The following is a 27,571-nucleotide window of genomic DNA, read 5'->3' on the forward strand; positions in this document are numbered from 1 at the left end:
TCAGATTTCTCTGTTTTATTGACACGAATCATTAACTATCTCATCTCAGATACAACACATGTCCAGCAAAGCGCAAAAAGAGTGAAAAGCTTTTGTCCTCGGCAAGGGTATACATTTAAACAGCATTATCCTTCACTAGCAGTGGGGGCGAAACATGACATGAGACAGGATTATCCTCTAAAAGAAAACTCTCCCTACTACAGGCGCATGATGTGAATTGAAGATACGAGGACCAGGATCCCGGGATACAATACTTGATACATTCTGTTTTTTGTTTTTTTTCTTCTTCAGAGAGATGTGAGCTAGATAGATTCCTCCCACACAGTCCAAATAAATAAATACAGAGAGGCAAAACCGGTGCCAACAGTTACAGTGATACAAGAACATTTGAAAAATCAAACGATCGCAAAGAAAAAGAAATGAACAAAACAAGGACTTAATAGAAAGAAGCAGGATAAAAAGTAAACATCTTTGCAAATCGTCAAATCCCGAAGGTATTCCGCCTCGTTCCCCCTCCCTCCCTCATTTTTTATAGTATCATACAGCAAAAGACATTCAGAAGAGCAGACCGGAGTGATAGAAAACACTCATGCAAAGAAAGCCTTTTTCACACATAGTCACTAACACAGGAAAATCATCTCAAACAACAGCGCTGTCAACAGTCAGTGCCTTCAGGTCTTTTATAGTGATGTTGTTATTGTTGTTTGCTGTTTCTCTACAGACTTTTGATTTGCTACTGTACTTGATAAAAACGATATGACAGACTTCACCCATTAGGCTACCGAGCCTTCTGACAAGACTGACCTCCCATTTCTCTGTCTGTCCATGGGACCGAGGGGGGGTCCAACAGTTTGTTACCAACAGTCTTCGTTTCAGGACCCCCCCTCCATTGACCAAAAGAAAAGTTCAGCTGGGAGGATTTCCGCAGAAGCACCAGAGCCGCAGGAATGAGCTTAGGTTGATATCCGTTATATAAAAAAGAAAAGGCGTGATGTTATTTTTTGGCATCTGTTCTTATTCTTTTAAATCTTATATATGAATCTACTTTTACAATCATTTTCTATGCGGTAAACAATTAAAGAGTTTCATTCCAAAATAAAAAACCTCTAAGAAAAGGATGGCAGCTATCAAAATAAAGTCCACTATGGGTAAATATTAAAGTCATATTAAGTCCTTTTATTTACAAAACAGTTCTGTTTTTTTGAATAATCATCTGTGATTTTGTGATATCAACTTATAAAGCTTCTTTTCTATAACAAATATATCACATTTTGGAATGAAACCCTTCAATTTGATATTTTTTTCAGTCTCATGTATATGCACATTCAATCCTTGTTGCATTCAGTTGATGCAGTCTTTCTGTAACAGTTTTTTGATATTATAAATAGAATGGTCTTGCCATAGAGTCTTTTTCTTTCGCAGATATATTTTTTGTATATAGGGAGATCTCTACACAGACGTTATGTATTTATGTATGTAATCCGTTTTCCGTGGTTACAGTTCCTCAGAGCGGATAACGTGGAACAGCGTGACGTTGTAGAGCACCTGGTGGCCATTGTTCCAAGCATAGAGGGCTCGGTCACGTGGGTTGTAGTCCAGCATGGAAATATGCGAGTACTTATTCTGGAAGGCAATGTCTATATACTCGTACGTGGAGGAGTTGGTGGAGTAGGCGTAGTAGACCTTGGTTCCACCTGAGTAGCCATTGGTGACGTAGAGCGTCCCGCAGATCATAAAAGACTCTCCGGCACTCCTTTTGGGGTGGTTGGTGGTCCAGCTCTTGACGATCTGCAGGGTGTTGGGGTTCAGCTTGCTGATGACGATATTCCCCGCGTTCTGGTTGGTGGCGTACACGGCCCAAAGGCCTCCCTCGTCCACCATCAGATCTATGTCGGAGTGGCCGCCCCAGGCGTAGTGATACGCGTTGTTGAAGCCAGCGTAGTCGAGCTGCCTGGACTTGCTGATGGACGAGGTGCGGAAGTCGAACTTGATGATGACGTGGCTCTGGAATTTGTTGAAGTAGATGGAGCCGTTGTAGACCACCTGACCCGTTCCCGACCACGGATGAGGCAGCCGGTGGGACGTGAAGTTGTCCGACGTCATGAAGTCCTGCATCGACTTGTACTCCCGAACGAAGCGGTTGTTGTGGTATCCATCCATGTACCACACCTAAACAGTGGGAGGAGAGGGATAAAGAAGAATTAGAAACAAGCACAGCGGATCTTGAAAGTAGAGTTTCCAAAAACAATACCGGTATTGGAAATGCTTCCAATACCGCCTTAAATGGGATTGGATATTTGCGAGTACGCCAGTCAACTACCATAATGTATAAGCCCAGAATAAAGTCAACTTGTTTCACTGGTTCTTTGTGTTCAATGTCTTATGGCGCCTACTTGATAACCCTGTTGATGTGCAGGTTCTCGCTGCCCATCTAACTGCAAGTTTGACTTGTGGAGGCCATTAGGAGCCATGTGGTAGGGTAGGTAGTATCTGCTTTGTCAATACCTGGAGCTCGCATGAACAAAACCGGGGGGTGCTGAAGTTGGCAATGCTGCTTGGGTTGCAGGGTCATGTGGTAGGTTAATTATAAGTATTTGGATGTGGACACAAGGGAAGAGGTTTCTGCACTGAGCGCTTACCCTTATGATTAGGGCACAAGTATCTTGTGTATAGTTCAAATGGCTGCCACTGGTAACTACTGTTTCAGAGCATCAAAGAAGAACCCATTTCAGGTCATTTATTACGTTACAATAGCAAACAACAACAGCACAGTGCAAGCAGAGAATGTAACGTTGGTTAGAGCTGAACTGAATAAAGCAGTGCCACGGTATTCTGGTCCTCAAATGCTTCTATAGACACAGTAGGTCCGAGGGGCGACATGCGTAGCTGGCGCTAATGTTAGCTTGGCTTGTTAGCTTGTTTGTAACTTAGTTTAAGGAATCCTAGCCTAAAAACAAGCAGGTGGCAAGTGAAGAGGTCCCCTTCTTTCAAAAACAGACTATATAATAAAGCAGTTTCATGTTAGAAATCAGAGACAGAAGTTAGAGAGATGTGTCAAACAAATCTTCTCCATACTAAATTCATACAGGGTTAAATGTTTACACCTGTCTTGCACTGGTATCGGATCAGTACTGGGTTTCAGAAAGGAAAAGATGGCGACCGAACATCTCTAATAGAAACCCCTATCATCTACAATCTGATACTCAGCGTGCGTTGTGTAACAGAATCTTCGATGCAGATCACACCCAGAATAAATCAAATCACGCCGTCTACAAGCATCCCAATTAAGTCAGCGCCGAGACTTCCTCCAGGAGCGGACGACGCTGAGATCCAGCAGCGTCTGAATACAAACAGTCAGGATGACAGCCGCGGGGTGGCATGAGCCCGGGCCCTGCGGGGATAATGCCCATCATTCCACATAAAAGGCCCGTCTCAGCTGCTTCGACCCGGCTTCCTGCTGGCCCCGGCGGTGGTGGGCAGAGAGCTCTTATTCCGGAGCTGCTAGGGGCTCAAACACTTCCTACGTCTCACCGGGGCTGAGACACCTGAAGCCCTTCCACTACCTGCTTCCTCGTGCTGCTGTGATTGACTAAGAAAATGATTCATATAAAGGAAGGAGGTCTCCGGGGGGCTCAGAGGAAAAAAAACAGAGTGAGGAAACCAAGAGATAAAAAGAATCGTAGCAGACCTGCCTGCTTCTTTCAATTATACTCATTCTTCTTTCTCGGCCCTTTGATAACACACTACATCTTTTATGTTCTCTCTTCAACATGTATTAGTTTCTACAAAAAAGTAGCCCTTACAGTATGCTAAATATAGTCTTAGTCAGCAGTTAGCTTCACCCTCCTAGAATACACACATTATACAGCTGTGTTGTCAAACTGCAAACTAGTCCTTGTCCTCTTTCCTCTGCGTGACCTTGAGGTTCCTGTCTCTTATTAATGGTGCTTATAAAGCCGGTGCAAAAAGACCATGTCCATGCTTATCTGACAAATAAACTGTCTTTATGTCCACCTCTCTCCCTTCCTTGTCAGCCGGGCAGTTTCCCCCGTACAGATTTATCCCCGGCCTTTCATTTTAATGTGTTTTAGTAATGAAAGCAGACCCATCTATTAAGCCAACAGAAGCGACACTCATATGTAATCAGCTGATAAAAAGAACATTGACCAATTAACACAGACTCTTAAATTTCAATTTGTGAGCCGACCTTCACCTGCGATCACGGCTAACTCTTCATTTAGAGTCAGGAGCACTTTGCACATGTCTTTTGAGGTATGACTGAGGAGGAGACGGGGGAGGGGTATTAACATCTCCAATGTGCACAAGTCAAGTATCGCCTGGCTGCAACTAACAGCTAGTTTAATTAATGATTAATCTGCTGATTATCACAATTTCATAAGTCCAAATCAACACATTCGGATTGCTGGTGTTGTTTGCCATCAGTTTAAATCCCAATGATACTGTTTGCTATCATACCGTGAACGACTAAAGAAATCAGTAAATATTCACTTTGGAGGAGGTGAAACCAGCTCGACAAATAACTTGCGGATGACCCTTCATAGTTGTAGATTAGATCATCCTTTCTGCTTTTGTACGATGACATGAAAAGCAGAAGAAAAATAAGAATTACAAATCGCATTTTTTAATGTGAAGGTTTTTATAATACCAAATTGAACAATGGCCCAAAGTGTGTGAAAAGGACAACGACAGTGGCGGGTTGGAACAAATGTATTCTCTGCTTTTGTCCAAGCAGGCACCTGTGGGGTCAAATTAGAGGCTGGAAAGCACAGCCAAACAGGGGATGGAAAAGCAGCAGATTCTTTTACTTGTCGGCTGCTTTTACAGATTTTAAATTTGAGATTAAAAAAAGTGGAATAAAAGTTTAAATAAAGCCATAATTAAAAATATATATTTTTTTCTTTTGTGCACTCATGGGGGGCAGCTGTGGCTCAGCTGTCTCTCAATCCAACGGTTGGGGGTTCGATCCCTGCGTCACCCTTGGTATATGAATTGGCATAGATACTGACTGGAGTGTGAAAGGGTGAATGTGACATGGAGTGTAAAGGTCGACTAGACTAGATCACGCCATGTAAGTGCAGTCCGTTTATCATTTACTGCTTTTAAAAGCTTTTAAGTCTCAACTCTGTTTGTCCCCTTGGAAAGTTTACATGGCAAACATGTTAGCAAATAGCTAATTGTTTCCATTCAGCTAATGTCACTACAACAACATTAGCAGTCATTTGGAATTATGTTTTTGGTCAACTTATAAAAGCTTGACATTATTATACCTGCAGCTCAATCTGGCCTCCACACAGTCCTGAGGAGACTACTGGCTCTTGAATATTTATTTTTTGCCCTTTTATGCCTTTATTGACATCGAGGGCAGAGGACAGTGTCGGAAACAGGGGAAGAGAGAATTGGGGATGACGGGAGGGCCGAGAGTGGGAGTCGAGCCACATTAAGGCCTGTAGCCTCTGTACGTGGGACGCGCAATCTAACCACTGAACAAAACCGGCGCCCAAAATACCAGGCTCTTTAATGGCCAAACTCTCTAGCACGTTGCAGCAGGAGTTAGTGCTGTTGGCTGTGTAAATCAAAACATGAGCTGAAAGACAAAAAGTGATCCACACAGCTGAGGGGAACTTTAGAGATGTGTGATAATTCTCAGTAGGTTTGTCTATATGTGCAAGCACTTTCACATGACACATAAGCCCCTTTTACCAGAGATGTGGACTTGAGACTTGGTGACTTGAGTCGTCTCGAGTCACTGTTTTGATGACTTGAGACTTGACTTGACAAAAAATAAATGACTTGAGACTCGACTTGGACTTGTAAGTTTATGACTTGAGACTGGAGTGTGTTCATAAGTTTGAATGTTGGCTGTTAAATATAAAATGATTCAATGTTGTCAAGTTTCTAACTAGCAAGTATGTATGCAGCGCAAACTGGGAGGAATGATTGGACGACTCAAAAAGCTCCCCGGAATGTGGTTGTCATGACTGGAGGACTGGCTGTCAGTCAAACTCCTCGCTATGGCAACACGCAACATCAAAGCCCCCAAAGAGAAGCCTCATCAGTCGTACTCGTTACTACTTGGTCTCAGAGCAGACCATCATCATGGCTGCGTCTGTGCCAAGATAATACAGATACAATTCACTGTCATACTTTTATAACAGGTTATATAAATTGGCCAATAATATGATTATTAGACGAGCTACTAACACCTTGTCTTTTCTCTTTATAAAGACCGGATACTACAGGTAAGAGTGCTGGATGTTGGGTGGGAAAAAGCGACTTGACTTGGGAGTTGACTTGACTTGCCCAAGAAAAAAGGACTCGAGACTTGCTTGAGACTTGAGCAAAGATGACTTCACAACACTGCCTTTTACACCTCCAGTTCAAGGCGGGATTACTGCGCCTCTGTTACGTCTCGTCTTCTATGTAAAACAGACGGAGCGGAATGGTAGGGCGAAGGCGTTCCACCTCTGAGTCGGCATCGGAGGTAGTAACACAGGCAAAACGGCGTCTGTGTAAACAGCGGAGCCGGCAGAGTGGAACAGCACCACCGCGCTTTGCACCAGCGTTGTTTGGTCCAATGTAAAATGGCAAAGGCAGTATAACGCTGGAACTTTGTTACCGCTCTTTGGTGGAATTGCAATGTAAAAAGGACTATAGTCATTTGATCCACTGCTAATACAAAAATATTGATAATAGCAGCTGTAAGAAAAGGGCTGGGTAATATTTGACATATTCAACAACTAATGCTTCTACTATACCTTAGGTTTATTGTACCAAAAAAATGTTTGAGATGTTCTTGAATAATTTTTTTTTAGCAAAGACACCAAACCTGAAATATTGATGCTGCCTAATCACAAGCAGGTGTAGAGCACTGCCTGAATAATTAATGGACTCATATTGGCGAAAGTCTGATTTAAACAGTCAAATAAGCTGAAATGAACTTCTTGTTCAGATTAGTTCTTTTTAAAGCAGTTTCTGACAGCTTGTGCCGCAGACAAACAATCAATACTACCTTAAGAGATGATTCACATCCACACTACGTGACTGTGTGCGGCTGTACATACCCGTGTGTCTCCTTCAGGTGCCAGGGGGTCGGTCATCCAGGAGCCGAACCTGGATCCTGACGTCTTGATGGTGATGGGGTCGCTGATGCCCGTCAGTTTGCCGCATGCTGCAAGGAAAGAAGCGAGATGGGAACATCTAGAGCAACACCTTTTCAGGTATTTAGACTGATTCAAAAATCTATTACCAGGGTTTCACTTTCATTTACTTTAAATCGAAATGAGTTTGCCTGAAGGATGAGGGGAGTTGCCGTCCTGCCTGCCTCTGCCTCTCTCTTTGTGTGATGCACTGTGCGAAGAGGTGCTTATTATTCAGTTCACACATGCTAATGCTTGTTGTACCCTCTCTGTGTGGATGTGTGAGAAAGTGAGAGGAACAGGGAATAGGAAGAGGCAGAGCATTGTGTGTTCTGCTCCTGTGTGCTGCTTGTAAGCTGCTGTAGTGTTAATTAGTGTTGATTGAGGTGTTAATGCGGATTTGACAAACCCAGTGCTGGGCTCCGCGGCCCTCGTGACTAAGAGCCAGCCGGGCTAATGTTCCTTTTCTAATGAGCACAGACGGAAAATAGAGACACGATTTTTCCAGCTAGAAACACCACCGCGGCACATGTATTCGTTCCGTAAAAGGCCATCTTTCTGAGGTTATTTCAGCCGGATAGAGGTCAATTACATGATTTTGATGATTTCGCTTCAACCCATGAATGTAATGAGATGTTCTATTATGCTAATTTAAAAAGTGCTACTGTGGCGATGGCTCATTTCTGGTTTTCATTAGCATCTTCTTCTGCCAGGCGTTGCATCCATTAACCTCTGACTGTAACACTCATCATCACTCTTTCTTTGCAGCATCCATCATGTTTCTTGCTCTTTCTCTGTTGTGAAATATCATTTTACTTTGCAGGCGTTCCCTTATCATCCGTCTTGTATTTCCTCCACTTACGTAACAAAAAAATCGTGAGTTTGTGTTTTTGTGTCTCCGCGTGCAACATATGTCGTGCCTGTGCTTTTTGTGTGGGCTTCACACCTCAGCGGCAGCTGAGAGACAAACACACGGTCACATGAGCACCATCAACTATCTCCAGAGGGGGTTGAGTCCCTTACATAACCCACAGAGGGATTACAGACCTACAGTAATACTCTGGCCATTGATTTATTTATTTCTTTTCTCTAATCGTGTCTCTATCTTTAGATATCACTACTATTGCTGGCCGGAGACACACACAGGGTCTAATCCCCTTTTGGCCTGGATTCGTCTGGGCTGAAGCAGAGGGCAGAGGGGATGGAGATCCTAATGGGGACTGACGGAGAAATGTTTGGATTTAGATGGAAAAAAAGTTTTTTTTAAAGGATAATTTAGGTTTATTTTATATAAAATCTAGTTCCGACCAAGTAATTTAATTGGATAAGAGACATTCCACAACGTCACTGGGGCTTTTCACTCCTGTGTATCACTCCGCCTCAGCCTTCAGTGTTCTGAATGCTGTTAACGAACGTTTCAGCAGGCCGTGCGTGTCGACACTAATCAAGCTGGTACCTCTGAATCACACAGCAGACTCTTATTTCACTGGTTGATGATAAATTAAAAGAAACAGATAAATGTACATGGTAAAAAACAGCTGATCTGTGGTAACCTGGAGACACAGAGGGCAGGAGAATGTTTGTGTCGCTTGGCAACAAAAGTCCAGTTTCAGTTGTGGGACTAGTTAAGCAATAAATAATCTATGGTTGATTGTTGCTTTTTACTGCTATTTTCTTCTTGTATAACTGTTGTATAATTGACACTCACGTTAAATGCCGAACTCTGCAGCCGATATAAACATGTGCACAGCGTGGTTACAGACATGGTTTTAGTCTCTTAGCTCATTTCTCTATTAATGACAAGTACACAACTCACCAATTCAAAATCATATCAAGGCCTCAAGCTATATGAATAGAAACATGGCCGCTTGTACTCACAGGTGGGGCCATTAGCTTTGTCGATTAGCTGTTTACTGCTATTTGCTGCTTGTGTAACTGTTGTCTAAAGCGGCCTCGTGCCTACGAGCGAATCACAGCTGTGATGATATTCAGTACAACGTCGCCACCTCGAATGTGATATTAGGCTACTTAATTATTGGGTCTTATTTTGGAGTTCTGTCAATATGTTTTGTTGTTATAATATAATTGTACTCACCAAAATACACCCATTGGCGTGTTCTTGTTATTGTCAAGGCAAGACTAAAGTCAGACCAGGCAAGGCAAGCAGCGTTATCATCAAAACCACTTTATTTTGAGCTGAAACTGAAAGTTAGCACATAAATATCGATCGTAGAGCTGCAACGAAGAATAGTTTTTTATTTTCAATTTAATTTTCAATCGATTGCTCTGCCAGTTGTTGAAATAGTAAATTTCCTACAGCCCAAAGAGACATCTAGTTTACTCTGAAACTGAATGAGGCCTCACACCTGTTTTATTATCATTACTTTAGTTGTTCATGGTAATAACAGACCTGTTGACTTCAAGTGTTACAATTATTATTATCAGTCTTTTATCGTTACAATACTGCTCTCGCTAATATCACACATTTTTACCATTGTTATTAGTATTGTAGCCGTAAGTCTGTAGTATCTGTTGTTCCATCTCTCTCCCTCTATCTTTCTGTCTCGGCCCATCCAGTCGAGGCAGATGGCTGTTCAACATGAGGCTGGTTCTGCTCGAGGTTAAAAGGAAGTTTTCTTTTGCCAAATGTTGCCAAGTACTTCCTCATGGAAAATTCATGTTGAGTCTCTACAAAAAAAAGCAGGTCTGGATTTTATTCTTTTTAAAACTATTTGCAAAGTGTCTTGGGACAACTTTGGTTATCGTTTGAGCTATACAAGTTTGTTTTTTTTAATAGCTGCCCATTGGTTTTCTAACAATCGACTTATCTATTTATCGCCTATCTGTTGCAGCTTTACTTGATAACAATCACTGATTGCGTACGTACGACAGGTCAAAGTTGAAACAGGAAGTCTCTTTGTAAATTGTGGTGGATGTTTTTTAGACATTTTCTTTTCCAAACATCAAAAGTAAGTTTAAATAAAACATATTTAAAGTGCCCGGTTCATTTAGGAAAAAAGGACGTCACATAATTATTTGCACCAGTCCCATTTGGAGGTAGGCTGTCGTATGAAGACGTAACATTATTGCCATGTAGTGTCATAGTAGTCTTCATACTACTACTTACCTCCATACTACTGCACTATATTAGATTATCATTACATCTGCTATGTTGTTTCTGCTGCTGTAACATACACTGTGATTGACTGAATATTCCATATCATACTGCATTATATACGTATACATACTGTAATTTATTCTGTACCATTTCATACTGCTAAATAATGCTGCTATTACTCATATATGTCACTTTAGATTGTCACTTTTGTACCAGTTGTATATACCTCTTATTTAATGTAATTTTAATCTATCATTGTACTTGCTTCCTGCTTGTCTTTGTGCTGTTGCAACAACCGAATTTCCCCTCTGGGGATCAATAAAGAATCTTAGCAACATTCAATTACCTGGTTTTTAAAATCACACGTACTATAGTACGTCCTGCAGCTGCCCTTACAAAGTATGTACTCTCTGCAGGCAGAAGCATAAAGTTGGGACTATTTCATCATAACATTGAGCCTTGAACTTTGACCCTGTTGCTTATACATCTGTCTGAGCCCTCTTTAAGCTGAGCTATAGTCACTAATACTTTATGTTATGCAGAAATATTTCTTTTTATTAGCAGCTTTACATCTGCTTGTTCCCAAACCTTAGTTATAAAGAGAAAGAAATCAAGTATTATGTATTAAAAATGAGGGAGAGATGAATGAAATCAAAGAGGTACTGTACGTTGAGGTTTTGATTCAGAGGCATGAGAACCTCGTTACGACATTACGTCATGTAATATTATCCTCTGCTGAAGTAATGGAAGGTGGGAGCGATGGTTGCAGGGCAGCTAACAGAGGGGTTTATGTGCTGGTATGACTTTCCTGCTCCATTCATCAGCACTTTGGCGTGAAGGGTCTGCATTTGCCTGAAGCTCTCTGTGCCTCCTCGCTGCTGGGGCACGACACGGGGTGATTTATTTATTTGATTATTGCCCAGCAAGCTGGCATGTCCTCTTGATCGATGGCCATTGTGTCCCAGCAGCCGCCGGGCTGTGAGTCTCTCCGGCACAAAACAGCTTGAAGGACAGCTCTGCAGGGACTCTAGTTACTCTCTTTCACTTTCCCTGCTCGCCTTCACTTTATCACTCCTTCTGCTTCCCCCTTAACACCTTCGATCAAATCCTCCCGTCGCCTTTTCTATTACCCAATACTCAAGTTTCTGCTGCCCTCTTTATTTTTCTCTTGTTTCCCCCTGTTGTTGATCTGCCGATGCAAATTTGCCGAGTGACCTTCGCGGGTTTAATCTCAATGAGGGGAGTGTACAGGAGTGTGATGCATGAGTGGCTCTGCAATCGTGTGAAGATGAAAGGAGTAGCCACCCTCTGTTCTGCCTCAGCCAGTCCCACGCTGCGTGACCTCGCCTTTATCTCGTCTGATCTCACACACACACACACACAAGCTGAAGTAACTCCTGTGGTTCCCTTGCTCTGCTCACGTCATTGGCATTGAACTGAAAGTGAAAAATCACTGACAAGACTCCTGTTCCGGTCCGGCAGGTAGGGAGAGCAACCGGTAAATAAATGTGTGTGCGTAGGTAAAGAGACATAATGACAGAAGAAGCGACAGCAGGCTTTGTAACCGAAACCAAACTTCTTTCTGTCATCTTGCACTGTGAATAATTCCAAACAGGAACACAATATACCCGTGATGTGCTGCATGGAAGTGTTTGTGCTCTTGTAATATATCTTAGTCACTGTAGTGTGGGTGTGCATCTATTAGCACTGTGGGCTGTGACAGAGGTGTGAAGAGACTGAGGCAGGGGCTAAACGCAAAGATAAGATGTGATGGGAACTCATACGCTGAAATTGTGCCTGTATCTTTTCCTCTTTCTGAATCTTTGCGTGCATGCACCTATAAACCCCACGCCGTATATCTGTCTTAGCATTCGAGGCTGTTTTGAGGGATTAAACTCTTCATCAATAAGGAAACGGCATCTGTTTGACCTGCTGCCCTGCCCTGAGCGGACTAACAGACTCAATCTCAGCTTTTTCCCCACATCAATACGCTCCTTGAACGCACTTCAGTATTCAAAATGAATGTTTTTTATGTGGTAATGTGCGATACCTTCAGGAGGGATAACTTTTATCTTCATGCTAACACTTTTTATTCATTACTTATAACTGTGTGAATGTGTGAGTGAGTGTTGAGCACTTTTCAGGAGTAGCACGTGGTTTTAACGATGCAACGACGATAAAGGCATTCTGGTTCTGAAATATGTGCAAGTTTCCAAACAAACAAAGATAATGGTTAGTTCTTCAACTTTGCAAGTTAACTGTCGCACTGTCGTTTCGTTGCTCAACCTTCATCAGGCAAAACGACGTTGAGCACCGAAACATTGCAAGCAATTAAATGTATTTTCTGCAAGTTGGACAGTGTGCAGGAGTTTCCTTGCAATTTTGATGGATTGTTTTCCTCTCCTACGCACCTGTCCTATGAAACAGATGTGCAAAGTTTTTCTCTACATCGTTCCTGAATTTAAAGACATTTTCAATTGCTCCCTTAGCTCCTTTCAGCTGCCTAGCTAAAATAGGCTGTAATGGCTGCAACTAAATCCTTTGGGGCAAGTCCCCCTGACCAAAGTGTATCCACTAAAGGTGCTTCTTTTTCCACCGACAGGCTCAGATTGTTACACCAAGTGTCAAACACCTTTAGGTAAAGGATCCCAAGATGGACCATTTTGTCAAGGGAAAAGATGCTTTTTTTGAAACAGGAAAACAGTCGTTTCATGGCGGTTTTTAAAACCACAAGAGACAATTGACAAAACGGTCAGTTTACCTTGCAGAACAACGGTGCTGCTTGTCCTCTGCTGCCTCAATTGGTTGTTTTTTTGTGTCATTCTACTGTGTTGGATTCGGACCAATCTTTAAAACACCAAATTCACTCACTAACACAAACTAACTAGCACTAGAGCAGTTAGTCGTTCTGTGTTCTGCGTGGTAAACTTTCTGTTTCTGTCACTGGAGTCCGGTGGCTTTGAAGAGAGTTATGTAATGTCTGTACTGGTGAGAAAAAAAAAAGGATCTTTGAAACACTTTGAGACACGATCTAAACACTTTGAAGGGGCTCTCTTTTATCGGGCACTTGCAAGGATTTGTTGCAGCTATTGCAGCCCATTTTGTGGCTGCAGGCCGAATCTATCTACTGGAGCAACTCCAGAACGTTTGAACCTAAAAATGTCAGGTTTATGTCATCAAAACTGCCCTATGGGTGAGCCTTTTAAGACTGCCACTAATAATCAAGTTTTCTTTATTAGTTGTCGGAGAACTGATTTGTTACATTAAATTGCCTACCACAAATTTAGTCCAGAGAGGTTTACTTCTGCACAAATACATTAAAATAACAATGACCTGAACCAGAGAAGAGACGCCTATCCTCAGATTTGAGGGGCTCTAACCCAGACAATGTTTTTGAGCGATGAATCACAAAAAAGTCTAATCTCTAAGATTTCAGTTGCGTTCTCTTTGGCGGCACTTTCAGCGATAATTGGTAATTGTGGGAGGACACTTCCCAATTTAACCAGACGTCTACGGCTGGCTCCCTTTGTTAGGTTTGTAACTCTTGATTTTCCTCGCTGACGGTCGCTTTCCTTTTAGTTTGCCTTCATCTGAGTGTCGAATTTGTTTCTTTTTCTTTGGATTTTCACTTATTTTTGAAGTTGTATCTGTAGTCATCGATCTTTTCTTTGTTTGTTCAGCCATAGTATATTAGTGTTTACTCGCAACACTTGCAGAGACCGGAAAAGCAGCCGCTTAGCTCCGCCTACCTTCTCTGGCAGACCAACCACTGCTGGCTGATGGAAAATGCGTCACTAACTGTTCGCCGCTTGTGATTTTTTATGCGAACGTCACCATTGTGTTACCTCATTCAACGAGTGACTTAACAGACATTTAATTAAATGAAAATCAAGATTATACCTTTAAATATTTGAAATTATTATAAAATTGGCATCAAAATCACTGAATTGTTTCAAAACTAAGGCCTCTTTGCACGAAAAGTGCAGATTTTCTGTACTAGAAGTTACAAGAACGTAACTCCAGTTCTATGAGTACATGTGTAGCCTTCCACTGGTTTTTATCCTCAGTTTAACTTGACATTGTGAAACAACAATAGAGGGTAAGCAGGTACAAAATACAACCATAAAATGTAAAAGAGGATTGTGTGTAAAATATGCGACACATTATGATGTTCCTGTTATGTTCTGAATCGTGTGAGTATGCCTGAACATCTCCTTCTGCTCACAGTGGGAGTGTTGCATGCCCGTGTTTGAAGCAAAAGTGTGTGCCAACAACTTTCTGTGCCTACCTAATTTTTGCATGCATGCTCGGAGTCTCTCCTCAAGATTTGACACTCTGTTGTGGAGCTCCTCGTAGTCATAGGCCCCCATCTCCTCCTGAAGTTCGCTTAGAACTGACGTCAGCTCCTGGACCTCCTCCTTAAACTGCAATACCAATTTGGCATCGGCTTTGTACTCCTCCAACACTGGTATCAACGGCCTAATCTCGTCCATTTTCGTTTTTATGGCCTGAAAGGATTAGAATGAGCTCGGTTGAGTGTCATGCGCGACAGAAGGAGACTGTCCATAAAAGAAAAAGAAAAAAGAAAAGAAATAAAACACCTGTCTGAAACCTGGCTACTCTGACTCTATCCTGCCTCTCCACTGACATGAAGACCCCCTGTTTGTGTCCATGTTCAGTGTTGGTGTGTGAACAGCTGTGGTGCAGGTGTGTGTCTGAGCAAACAAACCCGGAGAACACCCTCCACCCGCTGGACGAGCAGAGCAGGTGGCTCCGTCCCGGCGGTGAGCAGCCGTTAAAAAGCAAGCCCTCGGTACACCGACAACAATTGGGAAAGCTCTTTATTGGTCATCATCGTTTAAAATGCAACATCGTATTAAGGGTTACATGCTTTTACATGTCACACACAACAAAGTGTCTCGAATTTTATGTCTATAGTTTTACGTAGAGATTTGTTGAGTAACCAAATATGCATAGACAAAAGCCAAAGGAAAAAAAATGAATAACAGCAATTAATATAATAATAATAATAATAATAATAGTAATAATAATAATAATAATAAATGTATTTACGTTTGAAAAAAGCTTTTAGATGGAAAACTTTGACAGCAGTAACATGCAGGAAGAGATCAGTGGTGGGTTGGTTTGGGAGAGGGGTGGGGTTTCTTAGTCTTAATGGTGCTAAAAAGGTAAAATTAACTGTTTGACGCCCAAATGCTCTCAGTACTGTGGACCAGTTCAGGGGAATCTGGAATTGACCTGCCTCTTCTTCCCTGTGGCTCTCTTTACATGTCTTAAAGTTAGCCCTGCAAGCAAGAAAACGACAAACTGTTGACAGGGGCTGGAGCTTGCTAACCTATCTAACAGACACACAAACAAAGGCACACACTTAGTATTTGCACTTAAGACAGGTTACACAAAAATTGCACGCATGCACTGAATGTGGCGTTGGATGCATGGGGTTGTTGGGCATGCACGGGTGATGGGATCACACAAATGTAGTGATGCGGGTTATATGATACAAACACTGAAGCTGCTTTGATTCTAAAGGGTTAAACATAAAAATACAATTCAACTGAAGCAAAATATATCTTTACTTAGAACTCTGTTTGTAGCCCAGAGTAGCAAAACACTATAGACAGTATGTAAGAAGTGGATGTAGCCACTGTTACGTAACCCTTTGGTTTTTGGGCCTCAAGTTTGGCATATTGGCTGCCGCCATCTTGGTTTTTTTGGAGCCAGAAGTGACCTTATTTTGAGGTTTTATGTCCCTGTCCTGTTTGACAGGTTGCTATAAACGCGACCAGCATTTATAAAAGGAACAAAATGCTGTATCAGGAAAACTATGAAGTTTCATCTGAGACCATAAACTAATTCAGAAAATGTTAACTAGGAAAGTAAATCCACCAAGAAGTCGCATTATTCCAGTCAAGTCACCCCCTACTGGGCATAAGACGAAAGCCAGGTTTGAGGCACTTTCCACTGGCTTTACTTTTGAAACCAAAGGCTACATCCACTTCTATATTTAAAGTCTGTGCAAAAAAATGCTGTAAAATGCTTAAAGATGGCATCAAATGTCTCCTAAAATTCTATATTATTTACTTATCCTTTGATCTAGAAGGTTCTTGTGTAGCCGCCTGTGTTTAGACACAACGGTTATAAGACATAACGGTTAGCTAACTGACAACAAAATACCCGTCAATTATTATCTTAAGGACTTATCCTGAATACTTAACCTTTCATCATGGACTTGTTTGTGTAGCTGCTTGTGTTTAGACAACATTAAGCAAGCTAATGCTAGCAGTTAGCTCAAACCCTAGCTCGTTTAATTCAGAGCTTAAACAAGTAGTTGGATTAACTGTTAGCTAACTGACAACAAAATAACCGTCGATTATTATCACAAGGACTAATGAGAGCCTTTTATCTTTAAAGTTTTTGTGCAGCGGCTTGTGTTTAGACAACATTATGCAAGCTAATGCTAGCAGCAAGCCCAAAACCTAATTCCTAAAACAAGTAGTTGAGAAATGTGTCAGTAAATTGACAGCAAAATAATTGCCAACTATTTTGATGATTGTTTTTTTCTTTTAATGTTTTTTTCAATCAAAATTGCACAAAATTCCTAAATTTAATTTTAAACTACTTTTCTCTTTCGTAGATAAAACAATTGATGGTTTCACCTTCAGCTTTAAGCAACTGCCATTATGACAATTAATAAATGATGTAAAGTTTGCAGTTGTAATTAGATGAAACATTGTTTTTAAATATTTTATAGAGATAATTTAAAGCATTTTAAATGATACCCTACTGCAAAACAAATATACAAAAAAGCTTCATCTTACATTGACATTACAAAAATGGTGTCAGTTCTTTAAACAGATTAGATGAAGAACGTGTGTCCCAAGTGCAGACATCTTGGTAATAAGTGTAATATAATATATCATGTAGCAATAAATCAAAATGTTTTGGGCAGGTTTCAATCACATCATTTTTCCAAGTGATTGAAATCAAGGATGAGGATTCTTGCGTTGATTATGAATGCGTTATGGATTGTTTGATCATTGGTGTGTTGGTTTGAGTGACTCTGAAACATGTCCACAGTTGGAACACACAATCACAAATGGATCAGGCTGTGTCTAATGGCTTTCAGAGCAGCTATGGCAGAATGGGCGGTTGGGTCAATGGCTGGTTGTCTGGCTCTTTACCTTGTATTGCTTGGCGATGTTCTGCTTGTGGTTCTCCTCCACCTGCCTGAACTTGGTCTCCAGACCACGGAGCTGCACCTCCATCTTCTCCACGTACTGCAAGTCCCTCTGGGTTCGCTGGTCCAGCACCTGGATGGACTGGGTCATGTTCTGGACCTGAGGTGCCATACGGACACATTGGACTGAGCAGTGGAATCAATCTGTACTTCTAATGGTCTAATTAGAGCACTGAGCACAGAAAAACAGCAACAGATTTTCAATATGTTGTTTTGGCTTGGCTTTCTTCTCGAAGTGAATCACAAACTCTGACATGAGGCCAACTAGTCAGGGGCCTCAGATACATGGTGGGGGTGTCGAATGCATACTGTTAAGACATTTGGTTTCTGTTGTGTTGCAGAAACACCAGAAACTTGGCGGATCTATTATTTGTTGCTGATTGTTTGCAGCGTATGTGAAGCAGCAGGCTTCTTACATTAACCGCACATTATCTCATCTTTGGATACAAACTGTTTTTCCATAAATGTTCCTTTCTGTAAATGCTGCCTTAGCTTCTAGTCAATGGGTGTTGAGCTGGGTTGCATCATTAGATTTGCCGCTTAGATGTGTGCTGTACAATAGAAACTCGCGGAAAGTGAGTGTATGGCTGCCTCCCATGATGCCTGTTGGGTTTCAAGGGAGCTCATTAGAGCATGATTCCTATTCTTGTCCAACGGGCAGAGAGGGGATTGGAAGACAACAAACTTGTGCGCCTGTACATGTGTGTGCGCGCATGTCTCCATCTGTGTGACTTTGATCCTAATGGTGACGTGATGTTAAATTGTAATTACCTTCTCTAACAGCTGCCTCAGTTGTTTGGTGCGGGCATCCCGTGAACACATGGACTGCTGGGGCGCCACCACCGTGCAGACACACCTGCCCTCACTATCCTGGGCTGAACTGTACACCTGCCACGACTCCTCTGGGTTTGCTGGCAACACCTGCAGACAAAAGGGGAGGAAAAGGGGGCAATGTATGAGAAAACAAAGCAGACGAAAGGCACAGAAAAATCAGACACTTTGCAGCTTTTGTGCCTGCTTCATGTGAAAGCTAATGCATTTATCAGGCTCCACCCGTTCTGCACCATCATATAGTAAAGCCACATAAAGGGGAAAATGCAACCACTCCCGACTGAAGGTGAAGCTACTCCCATTATTCAATGGGCTGGTTGTGTGTAAGTGTAAAAGTGACGTCAGGTGGAGGGCTTTTTTTTTCTCCGAGAGGTAGACAGCTCCAGTTTCCAACCTGCTGATCGACTTAAGAGAAACAGATATTCACGACTGCATCAGCGCTAAATATAAATGCTGATTTATTCAGTAAGTGAGAAAGAGTGACTTCACAAAATGCAAAAAGGAGCAATCGCAGCGACTGTCAGTCAGCTGCTCTGCTTTCCGCCACAGGATGTGCTGACAGGACAAAGAAAATCACTATCAAGCACCTGCCTGCATGTCTCACATTTCCTCTGTGCCACTCAGTCAGCATGAGCGCCAGGAAATCAGGAGAAATCTTCTCAAAATCGTGACACAAACAGAGCAAATTCGGGAGTAAAAATCAGCTCACTGCTTTTACTTTTTATAAAAGAATTTCATCTTCAACATCTATTGTTCTGCATTCCAGTGCAAAACATCCACTTGACAGATCGCTCATGTCATCCTGGCACAGGAGCAGCTCAGGATGTGCCAGCAGCCTGACAGAGAAACAAAGGAACGTTTCATCTTGACTCTACAACAGTATCTTGGCTTTGAGCGCCTCTCTCATTCACACAGACCAGTGAGAGGAAGAATGAGGACTCCTGCTGCTTCAGAGGTGGGGGAAAATTGAAATTTGATATGTAACCCGCCTAATTTTCCACCAGGGAGCTCTTTTTTTAATCAATATGACCAAAAAGGAACCAACTGATAACTTTCCACTTAGTGCAGGGGACTCATATCCCAGAAAAAGCAGCCCAGTAGCAGCTGGAGCAACATCAAACGCAAAGGGAAGAAATCTATGATGCCTCTCCAAGTCATTTTTACTTCTGCACCCCATTTCTCCTTTTAACTGTGAGCCAAAAGGCGCACACACGTTGCCAATCTTTATAGTAATTTAACAGCGAAATTCATTCAGAAAAAAAAAAGCCAACCAGGTGCAGGAAATCTGCGCGCACTTACTCCTGTGCTCCGGTCAGGGTACCCTCCCTGCGCCGCCGTCAGCTTGGTAGTATTGAGCCCCACCAGAGAGGGGAGGGTCTGCGACATCCAGTTGGTAATCATCGCCATGGTGCTGAGCACGACGCCGATCTTAAGCAAAGGCACCGACATCTTTGCTTTGTTTGGGACTGCTTGGACTTTTTGTGTTAAGCCTTCTTCATTCTACAGACTCCGGTGAGAAACAGGGGAGGCGAGGCATGGTGCAGCCCAGAGCAGCTTGCTGTTTCACCCGGGACTCCGGCTCGGCTGGTCGTTTTTTGGACATCTCCAAGGAAGCAGCGGCGGCGGACGCGACGTGGAGAGAGACGACCGAAATCAGGTGGGTCGTGGAGGTGATAAAACTGCAACACTTGCTCCAGAGTGGCAATAAAAAGAGTAAAAAGCGAGAGAACGTCCTCAGGATAAGCTCCTCTGTCTGCGTTGTCCCGCACACTGCTGCCTCTCCGCTTCACAGTTACTATTTCGTTCACGCCCGTCGGTCCGCCTCCTGCCTCTGTGCGCGCTGTGATTAAGTGCCACTGACTCCACACACAGGCTGCTGCTCCAAGTGGAGGAGAGGAGGAAGGAGGAGGTACTACCGATCTATCTATATCACCAGACGCAATGATGTCAGCCAGGTTGGGGTCCGTTCATGGTGATATCTGGGTTTGCGCCTGATTTGCACATATCGCTGGCTAACTGTCTCCAGAGGGAATGACAATGAGCAGTGCGACTGACCGAGGTCGTCCTACACTGCCACTGAGGGATAATTAAAAGCGGACAGTGACATTTCTTTCTCCACTGGCCCCCAACAGGAGAAGGCTCCCATGAACCTCTCCGTATCATGCATGGTAAAACTGGCCTCCATTTAAACCACAAACAGCACAACAATGTGTAACTACACGGCCCACGTGTGAGAATTAACACACGTTACGGCACAGTGTCGCATTTCAATGATAGTGAGGGCTCAGAAAATGTTTTATTGATGGGTTTCCGGATGCCTCGAGCTCAAACGGAGCGCGAGCTGTTGATTCGTGTGGCTCTGGCGCCATCTTGTAGCGGAAAGTGGCGTTGCTGATATCAAAAGTGAAGGCCTTTCAAAATAAAAGGAGCAACTACCTTTAAAAAATGTTTAAAAATCTAAAAATAATAAAAACAGAGAGCGAGAGAGCTCATTATCTATAAGACATGTTACGATAAGTATTTATTTTACAATAAATTTGTAGTGTAGTGTTTTTAATATATATTTATAGTGTGTAGATAGATGGATATTGTATTTATTTTTATATTTTATTATAACTAGTGTATTCTGGTAGATTTTTATAGCATATATATACAGCAAACTTTAAATATAAATATATTTTAGGTGTATTTTAATCTACCTTTTGCCTACCTAGCAGCTTTGCTTTGTTTATTTTTATTTGATGTCTATATTTCTCTCTTTTGTTGTTAGTTTATATATATTATTATATTTTTTTATGTTGTTAGTAATCCTGTGCAGTGCACGATAACCTGCTGCATCATTTCCCAAATTGATATCAATACAGTAGCTCTATCAATAAATCTATCCATTAAGTTAGCTACATGTAGCCTCTTCACCGCCCTTACATCTCTCCATATTTGTCATGTTACAGCTGCTTATTCAAATTGATTTTATTAGGGCTGTATATAAAGGGCCACCACTATGTAGTACATCATTTTAAAGAAAGGGGTGGAAATATAACACAGTATTCAAAATTACGTGTGTGCTTTGCTGTGAAGCCTCTACATCAGGTGCAGCCTCTAACAGCTAATGGCCTTCATGATAACTCGTCCATCCAACAGATGTGTGCTTTTTAGACTGCTCTTGTTTCGCAACCAAACAGTAAAGAGCCCAAATAAGTCAATATTAATCCCAGGTTGTAACACTGTCTTATATAGATAATTCAGAAGGGATGAATACCTTTGAAAGGCACTTTAAATAATGGTTTGATATTTGTTTAGAAGCAGATTTCTGTCAGACATATCACTTAACTCGTGCGTCTGAAGTCGTCATCAGACTTGAAGGCTAATGCTGCAGCCTATGGGCTAAACTGCAGCACTGCATGATACATGAGGCCCCCAGAATAGACGAGAGTGGCTCTGTGTCCACAGCTATTTCTGTCGGCTCCATAATGCATTTCTCTGGTAGAGTGAAAGATAGAAGTGAGTGAAGTTTGCACTCACTGCACATCCATTTTTCACCCCCCATCTCTCTGTCCTTCCCTCCCCCCCTCTCTCTGTCTCTCTCGCGTGTCTCTCTTATCTCTCCCACTTGTTTATGACCTTTGAGGTGAGAGCTCACAGGGGCGATGGCTCCACAGATTGCTGTGAAGTATCGACCGGGGGGGGGGGGGGGGGGGGGTCAACCCACTGCTGTGCACCGCCACTGCCCAGAGTCCAGTCCAGTCTGGTCTAGACTGAGTGCAACAAAGCGGTCTCTAATGACAAAGTTAGTTTGTAGGCCTCACAGGTGAAGATCCAATTCAGTTTTTATAGAGATGAAACAAAATGACCAAAGTGTGGGTCACAGCTCTCATATTAAGTCGTCAGTATCTAACACAACAGGAAAAAAACAACATAGGAGCTCTGGTTTTTTGTTATCGATTAATCTGACGATCAGTTTAAGATCGCTTCTTTTGTCAAACCAACAAATCAAAACCAAAAGACTTTTAATTCTTAAAATGACGACAAAAAAAGGCAGGAAATCCTTACATATAAGAAGAAATATCCAAAACCTCTAACTACAACTCTTATTTTGAAAGGGCCGATTCATAAATTTGCTCTCAAATATGTGAACATAATAAAAGCAACACTTGCAGCTCTGTGTAAATAACGTCATGTAGCAGAGGTTCGATCCAGTTACACGTTAATTGTTTTGAGAATGTAGCTGGTGTTGTGCTGTGTATTGGAGGTGAGCCTTAAGGTTCTTTTCACTTTACAAATAGGACACAAATTACATTTAAAGCAGGTGAAAAGTGTGATAGTGCCTGAGGGGAAAAACAAGCAGGCCTATCTTACATTATGATGCAGTGTAATAACAGCGCAACACACGAGAGCCTCAGAAATGACCGTTGAATGCTAAAACGGTACATTAAAGCCTCATTAAAGCAGTTTTTCTGCTTTGGCTATTGTGCTGTACTGCATGAAAGCGAACATGTATTTAGATTGTATTCGCACTGTATAGGAGAACCGCACTGACACACTCAATATCCAGTGTAATAAATGGTCATGAAGTGGCGAAAAATCCCATTTCCAGTCTGCGAGTGAACTACAAAATGCACCGTGTCTCCACCTACTCCTCTTCTGCTCGCTTTCTCTCTCTCTCTCTGCTTCCTCACTCAAACAGCCATACTGAATAATAAATAGCTTCAACCCCAGCTGCCAATCACACCACGCATATTGCAATTCAGCTCAACTCCGTCTCAGTTTCTCACATAAAACCGGACTGATTTTTTTCATAAAAAAACCCTAACTGTTTAAAATATTCCCCTGCCAGAGCCGTTAAAGCTCCTATACGTGAACTTGAAATAGACATTCCCCATATGATTGTAAAACCTTAACGTGTGCATGTTTTAGCATGCTGGTTGTTTGTAGGATAGTATGTAGGTTGCATGGTGTCAGAAGGGGCAGCCATGGCAGCGCCATCTGTTATGTCAGGTGTCTGTGAGATGCTTTAGGATGTGGGCCTGAAGCCGAGGGGGAGCCACTAGGTGAGGAACAGATGCCGCTGCTCTGGCTGCTTACTATTCTTCTCTGTGTGAACACCAGGCAGCAGCCAAATCCTTCGGCGGAGGGGATAGAGGTGAATAAATGCGAGCAGAATCAAAGTTGGAGACTGAACTACTAATCAGGTGACTCTCTGCTCCCTCGGCCAGATGTTAAGAAAAGAACGGCAGCTGCCCCCACAGAGTCTGGATCAGTGTGAGACTTTTGAAGCAAGCTGGTTAATGTGGTCATTAAGAAAGCGGGAATTGTTCACTATCAAAGGTCAAAGCCAGGCTGCCGTGATGGCTTTTTCTTCCTCATGAGAAGGAGAGGGAATCAGCGGAGGCCTGACGATACAATACCATCATAAAATAGTCACAATACGATACGGTACAATATCATCACAATAATTGAGTCACGGTACATTACGGTACAATATCGTCACAATACCTGCGTCACGGTACGATACGGTACCATATCATCACAATACGATATGGTACAATATCACAACACTTTAGTCACAATACGATATGTACAATATCACAACACTTTAGTCACAATACGATATGGTACAGTACCATCACAATACTTTAGTGACAATACGATACGGTACATTATCCTCACAATACGATACAGTACAATATCGTCACAATACGACACGGTACAATATCGTCACAATACTCTAGTCACAGTACGTTACGGTAAGATATCGGAATAATACGATACGGTACAATATCACAACACTTTAGTCACAATGCACTACGGTACAATATCATCACAATACTTTAGTCATGATACGGTACAATATCGTTACAATATTATACGATACAATGAACAATAACCGTTTTTCAACTGCAAATGATGTCCCCAAAGGAAAACTTTTTCAGTCTAACAGAAGTTTACAGAAACTAAACATAACTACAGCCACGTGAAACAACTCAGCTGAATACAAATATGTATTTTGAACAATGAAAGAAACTTGCTCCTACATTTAAATGAGACAGACCATCTTTGTTTTAACAAAATTCCTGCCTCCACTGCAAACTCAGCACTCCTCACTGAACTGAAAAAAGCAATTGTTTTTATTCTTCTAGTACCCCAAAAGTTGTATTAATATTTTTAATATTACTTATTGATGTATATGAAATAAAAGATTGATATTTCGTGTGCATGTATCGTATGTAATATTGCCAATTTTTTAAACATTTTGCGACATGTTTAGTTTAGCGTTTACATTGTGATTTATAACTTTTTTCCCCACTGCAAATTATGCCCTGACGGAGAATTTTGTCAACGTCTGTTTTAATTAATAAGAGTTTTTTGTCAAGTTCAGACACTACTGAACTAGTGCAGGTATTTTGAACAGTGCAAAAGGTCAATTTGTATTTCTATTTTACTATAATAATTTCTGCTATGAAAGGTGCATACTTGGCGTATATTATCAATACAATATTGTCCAGCATAATATTGTGATATTTTGATGTATTGTTTTCATTCCCACCTCTACTCATGAGTAACATGGCAATAACAGGCTCTATTTCTAGATACACCTCTCACTCTTTATATCTGCTTTCAAACACAGATGAAATGTGCGGAGGCCTGGTCGTGCTGTAGGTTTTCTAGAGCCAGGGGCAGTATAAATAGAGCCTGTCAGTGTCTCTTGTGTTTCTGTTCTCCTGGAAGAGAGCAGACTAATATCGACTTACCTTCAAACAGATGTCACACCACTCTGAGTCCATCTGACGAACACTGTCACTGTATCGCCGGCCCTGACCTGCGCCGCGCAGGGTCCGACTGTCATGAAACCCAAAGTGAAACACGCTCTCTTCCCCCCTCTCTCTCTTCCTCCTGACTGATGGCTTCCATCAATCACTGCAAACAGCCCCATTGTTCGATTGTGTCAGCATCTTTGTGCACTCTGCAGCTGCTCTGTGTGTGTAGTTCAGATTATTGGTTGCACGTTTTGATGCTTCAGAGTAAGGAGGCTACAGCTTTGATTTAATTACAAATTAGGCTACACACGTGAGTGTCAAATCCAAGCTGTTGCTCCATGAATAAACAACGTCCCGCGTACAGCATGCTGACATTCCTCATAAATTTGAGGCAATCAATTGCCGGCATATTTCCACCAAGGCAATATTACATCAATATTGTTCTCGCACACTGGTTATCAGGGCCAGCCGGGTTTGCAGCAACCTACTTTCCAACACATTTTATTGAGTTTGTCACTTGCAGTGGAGTATATTACAAAAACGTAGGGGACACAGATTAATTTATTGATAGTACCTCAGTGGCATATTTGATTTTTTCTTTATATTTACCCTCCAATTACCGACCACAATTGGATTCACACAAGAGTGAAGAACATGAAATATGACTCAAGCAAGGGCAATTAAATCATCAGATTCTTCAATCTAGTGTTGGCAGGGCCTGGCAATAAACAAACCCCCTCCCCTCTCTCCCTCCCTCCCTCGCTCGCTCACTCTTTCTCTCCCAACCTTGAGGATTTATAATGGCAACAGTTTAATGCAACTATTATATGTATTGCTGCAAATTGCCTTTTAGAAAGCAGGAAGCAAGGAATCACTGCCGTTAACTACTGCTGAGCTGAGTGGCTTTGCAATGCTGGACTAAATGTTCTTTTCGCCTCACACACACACAGTCAACAGTCAGTCACACACACTGTGGTCACTGAGCATGCCCATAACACCTTCTCTGAGACACTGCATTTGATTGTGGAGCTTTGATTAAAGAGCAGCAGCCCACAATCAAACAATGGCCTTCTTTAAGGCAAATCTACAGGCTGCATTGTGTTGGAGTAACAGTGCAGTTGATTAATGTGCTTATTTGCTAATGAGGAAATTGACAGATCATGCAATACATCCCCCATATATCTGGTGGTGATACGGAATAGGGCTCTCTGCTGGATCTGCCCGTTAAGCACAATGTATTCACATCATGTAATCCCACCCGATAATCTGCCTAAGCGGGGTAGAGGGGCTAATTCAGCGGGGCTTTTTAAGCGAGGTAACCGGGTAATCTCTGGCAGGATCTGGAGCCAATTAACCAGGAGGTTTTTAGCTTTTTATTTTTTAAAATCAGAGGTGGAAAATGGCGTTAAATTAGAAACCTACTTGGGTGAGTTCTGTGCCCATGAAGATGAGGAGAATCAGAGTCAGGAGCTTGCTCGCAGGCTGCATCTCTTGCCTCCGGTGTGTGTGGACCAGCGGTCTCACATGCAGATCGAGTCCCTTTGCGTCCCCCCGCGCGCAGCAGTCCTTTCCTCCCGGATCTCTCGTGCGTTGTCGGTTTCTTTTGTTTATTATTACTAATAATGTATCCCCCTCAGAAACCCAGTAGCATAAAGCGACAGATCTTATTCACGGACTCGTCTCTGTGCATATTCATTTCATATCGGGAGCCTCTATCTTCCCTCGGTGCCTCTCCCCTCCGTCTCTCTGCGTGGCCGCACTTATTTCTCGCTGCGTCGGACTGGGATGAACATCGGGCTAAAGACGCGCAAACACTGTCGTATACACCGCTATAAACCTTCACTCCGGTATTGCCAAAAGTTTACCTCCCCGCCTCAAGCTGCCGTATAAGCTCTCGATGAAAAAATGAGAGTGACGGCGCTGTACATGGTGCTGAAAACGGAAGTTGCATCGCCGGGAGAGGGAGATTTAAACTGGCAAACAATACAGGGAGAGCGCCTTTCCAGCATGATTTGCAGTTAGTTATTCTATTGTTGCGGAATCAACAATTTTCTTCATTTGTCTGGATTGGATTTTTATGAAAGCAACTGATTCAACAAAACAATTGCTGAATGAATCGAGCAGCAAAATATGGGTCTGTTTATCTAAATCTGTCTAAGTGGCTCTGGGATTACTGCAGTACTCATGCAGAAGGTTCCTTTTCCAACCTTAGTTTGTCAAATTATCTTTCTATTTGCTAAGTGTGCCTGGGAGGCTTTGCTTTCCAAACAAATTAGAGGCATGGCAGTTTTTTTATGAAGCACATTTCAAACACACAGGCAATATAAAATCTTCTCTCCTCCACAATTTTTCATATTTGTCTGAAAAAAAAAAGTAAATAAAAACTGGCATCTGAAAAAAAATATCCTCAGTATCCAATCTGGAAGAAGACGTTTTTAGGATCCACTCTTAT

At 42.1% G+C, this 27,571-nt stretch overlaps 1 protein-coding gene across 3 annotated transcripts; it reads right to left on the reverse strand.

The window, feature by feature from the left end:
- olfm1b (olfactomedin 1b) lies at nt 1–27,058 on the reverse strand. 3 transcript variants are annotated; one of them, XM_069672969.1, is made up of 6 exons: nt 26,542–27,058; nt 18,305–18,454; nt 17,478–17,633; nt 14,564–14,783; nt 7,083–7,189; nt 1–2,169 (listed from the first exon to the last, which is right to left on the reverse strand). In XM_069672969.1, exons 1-6 carry the CDS (start codon nt 26,605–26,607, stop codon nt 1,495–1,497), a joined length of 1,374 nt encoding a protein of 457 aa, XP_069529070.1. In that variant the 5' UTR covers nt 26,608–27,058; the 3' UTR covers nt 1–1,494. The 3 variants fall into 3 exon arrangements, with proteins under 3 accessions (XP_069529070.1, XP_069529069.1, XP_069529068.1); XM_069672968.1 differs by lacking the exon at nt 26,542–27,058 and adding an exon at nt 19,664–20,248; XM_069672967.1 differs by lacking the exons at nt 1–2,169; nt 7,083–7,189; nt 14,564–14,783 and adding an exon at nt 15,099–15,581 and having other exon boundaries at nt 26,542–27,022.
- Between the last annotated feature and the right edge of the window lie 513 nt (nt 27,059–27,571).

The sequence above is a fragment of the Semicossyphus pulcher genome, unplaced genomic scaffold (assembly GCF_022749685.1).
Source record: "Semicossyphus pulcher isolate SPU_LCO1_2020_fin unplaced genomic scaffold, fSemPul1.0.p SCAF_22, whole genome shotgun sequence".
Taxonomy (NCBI): Eukaryota; Metazoa; Chordata; class Actinopteri; order Labriformes; family Labridae; genus Semicossyphus; species Semicossyphus pulcher.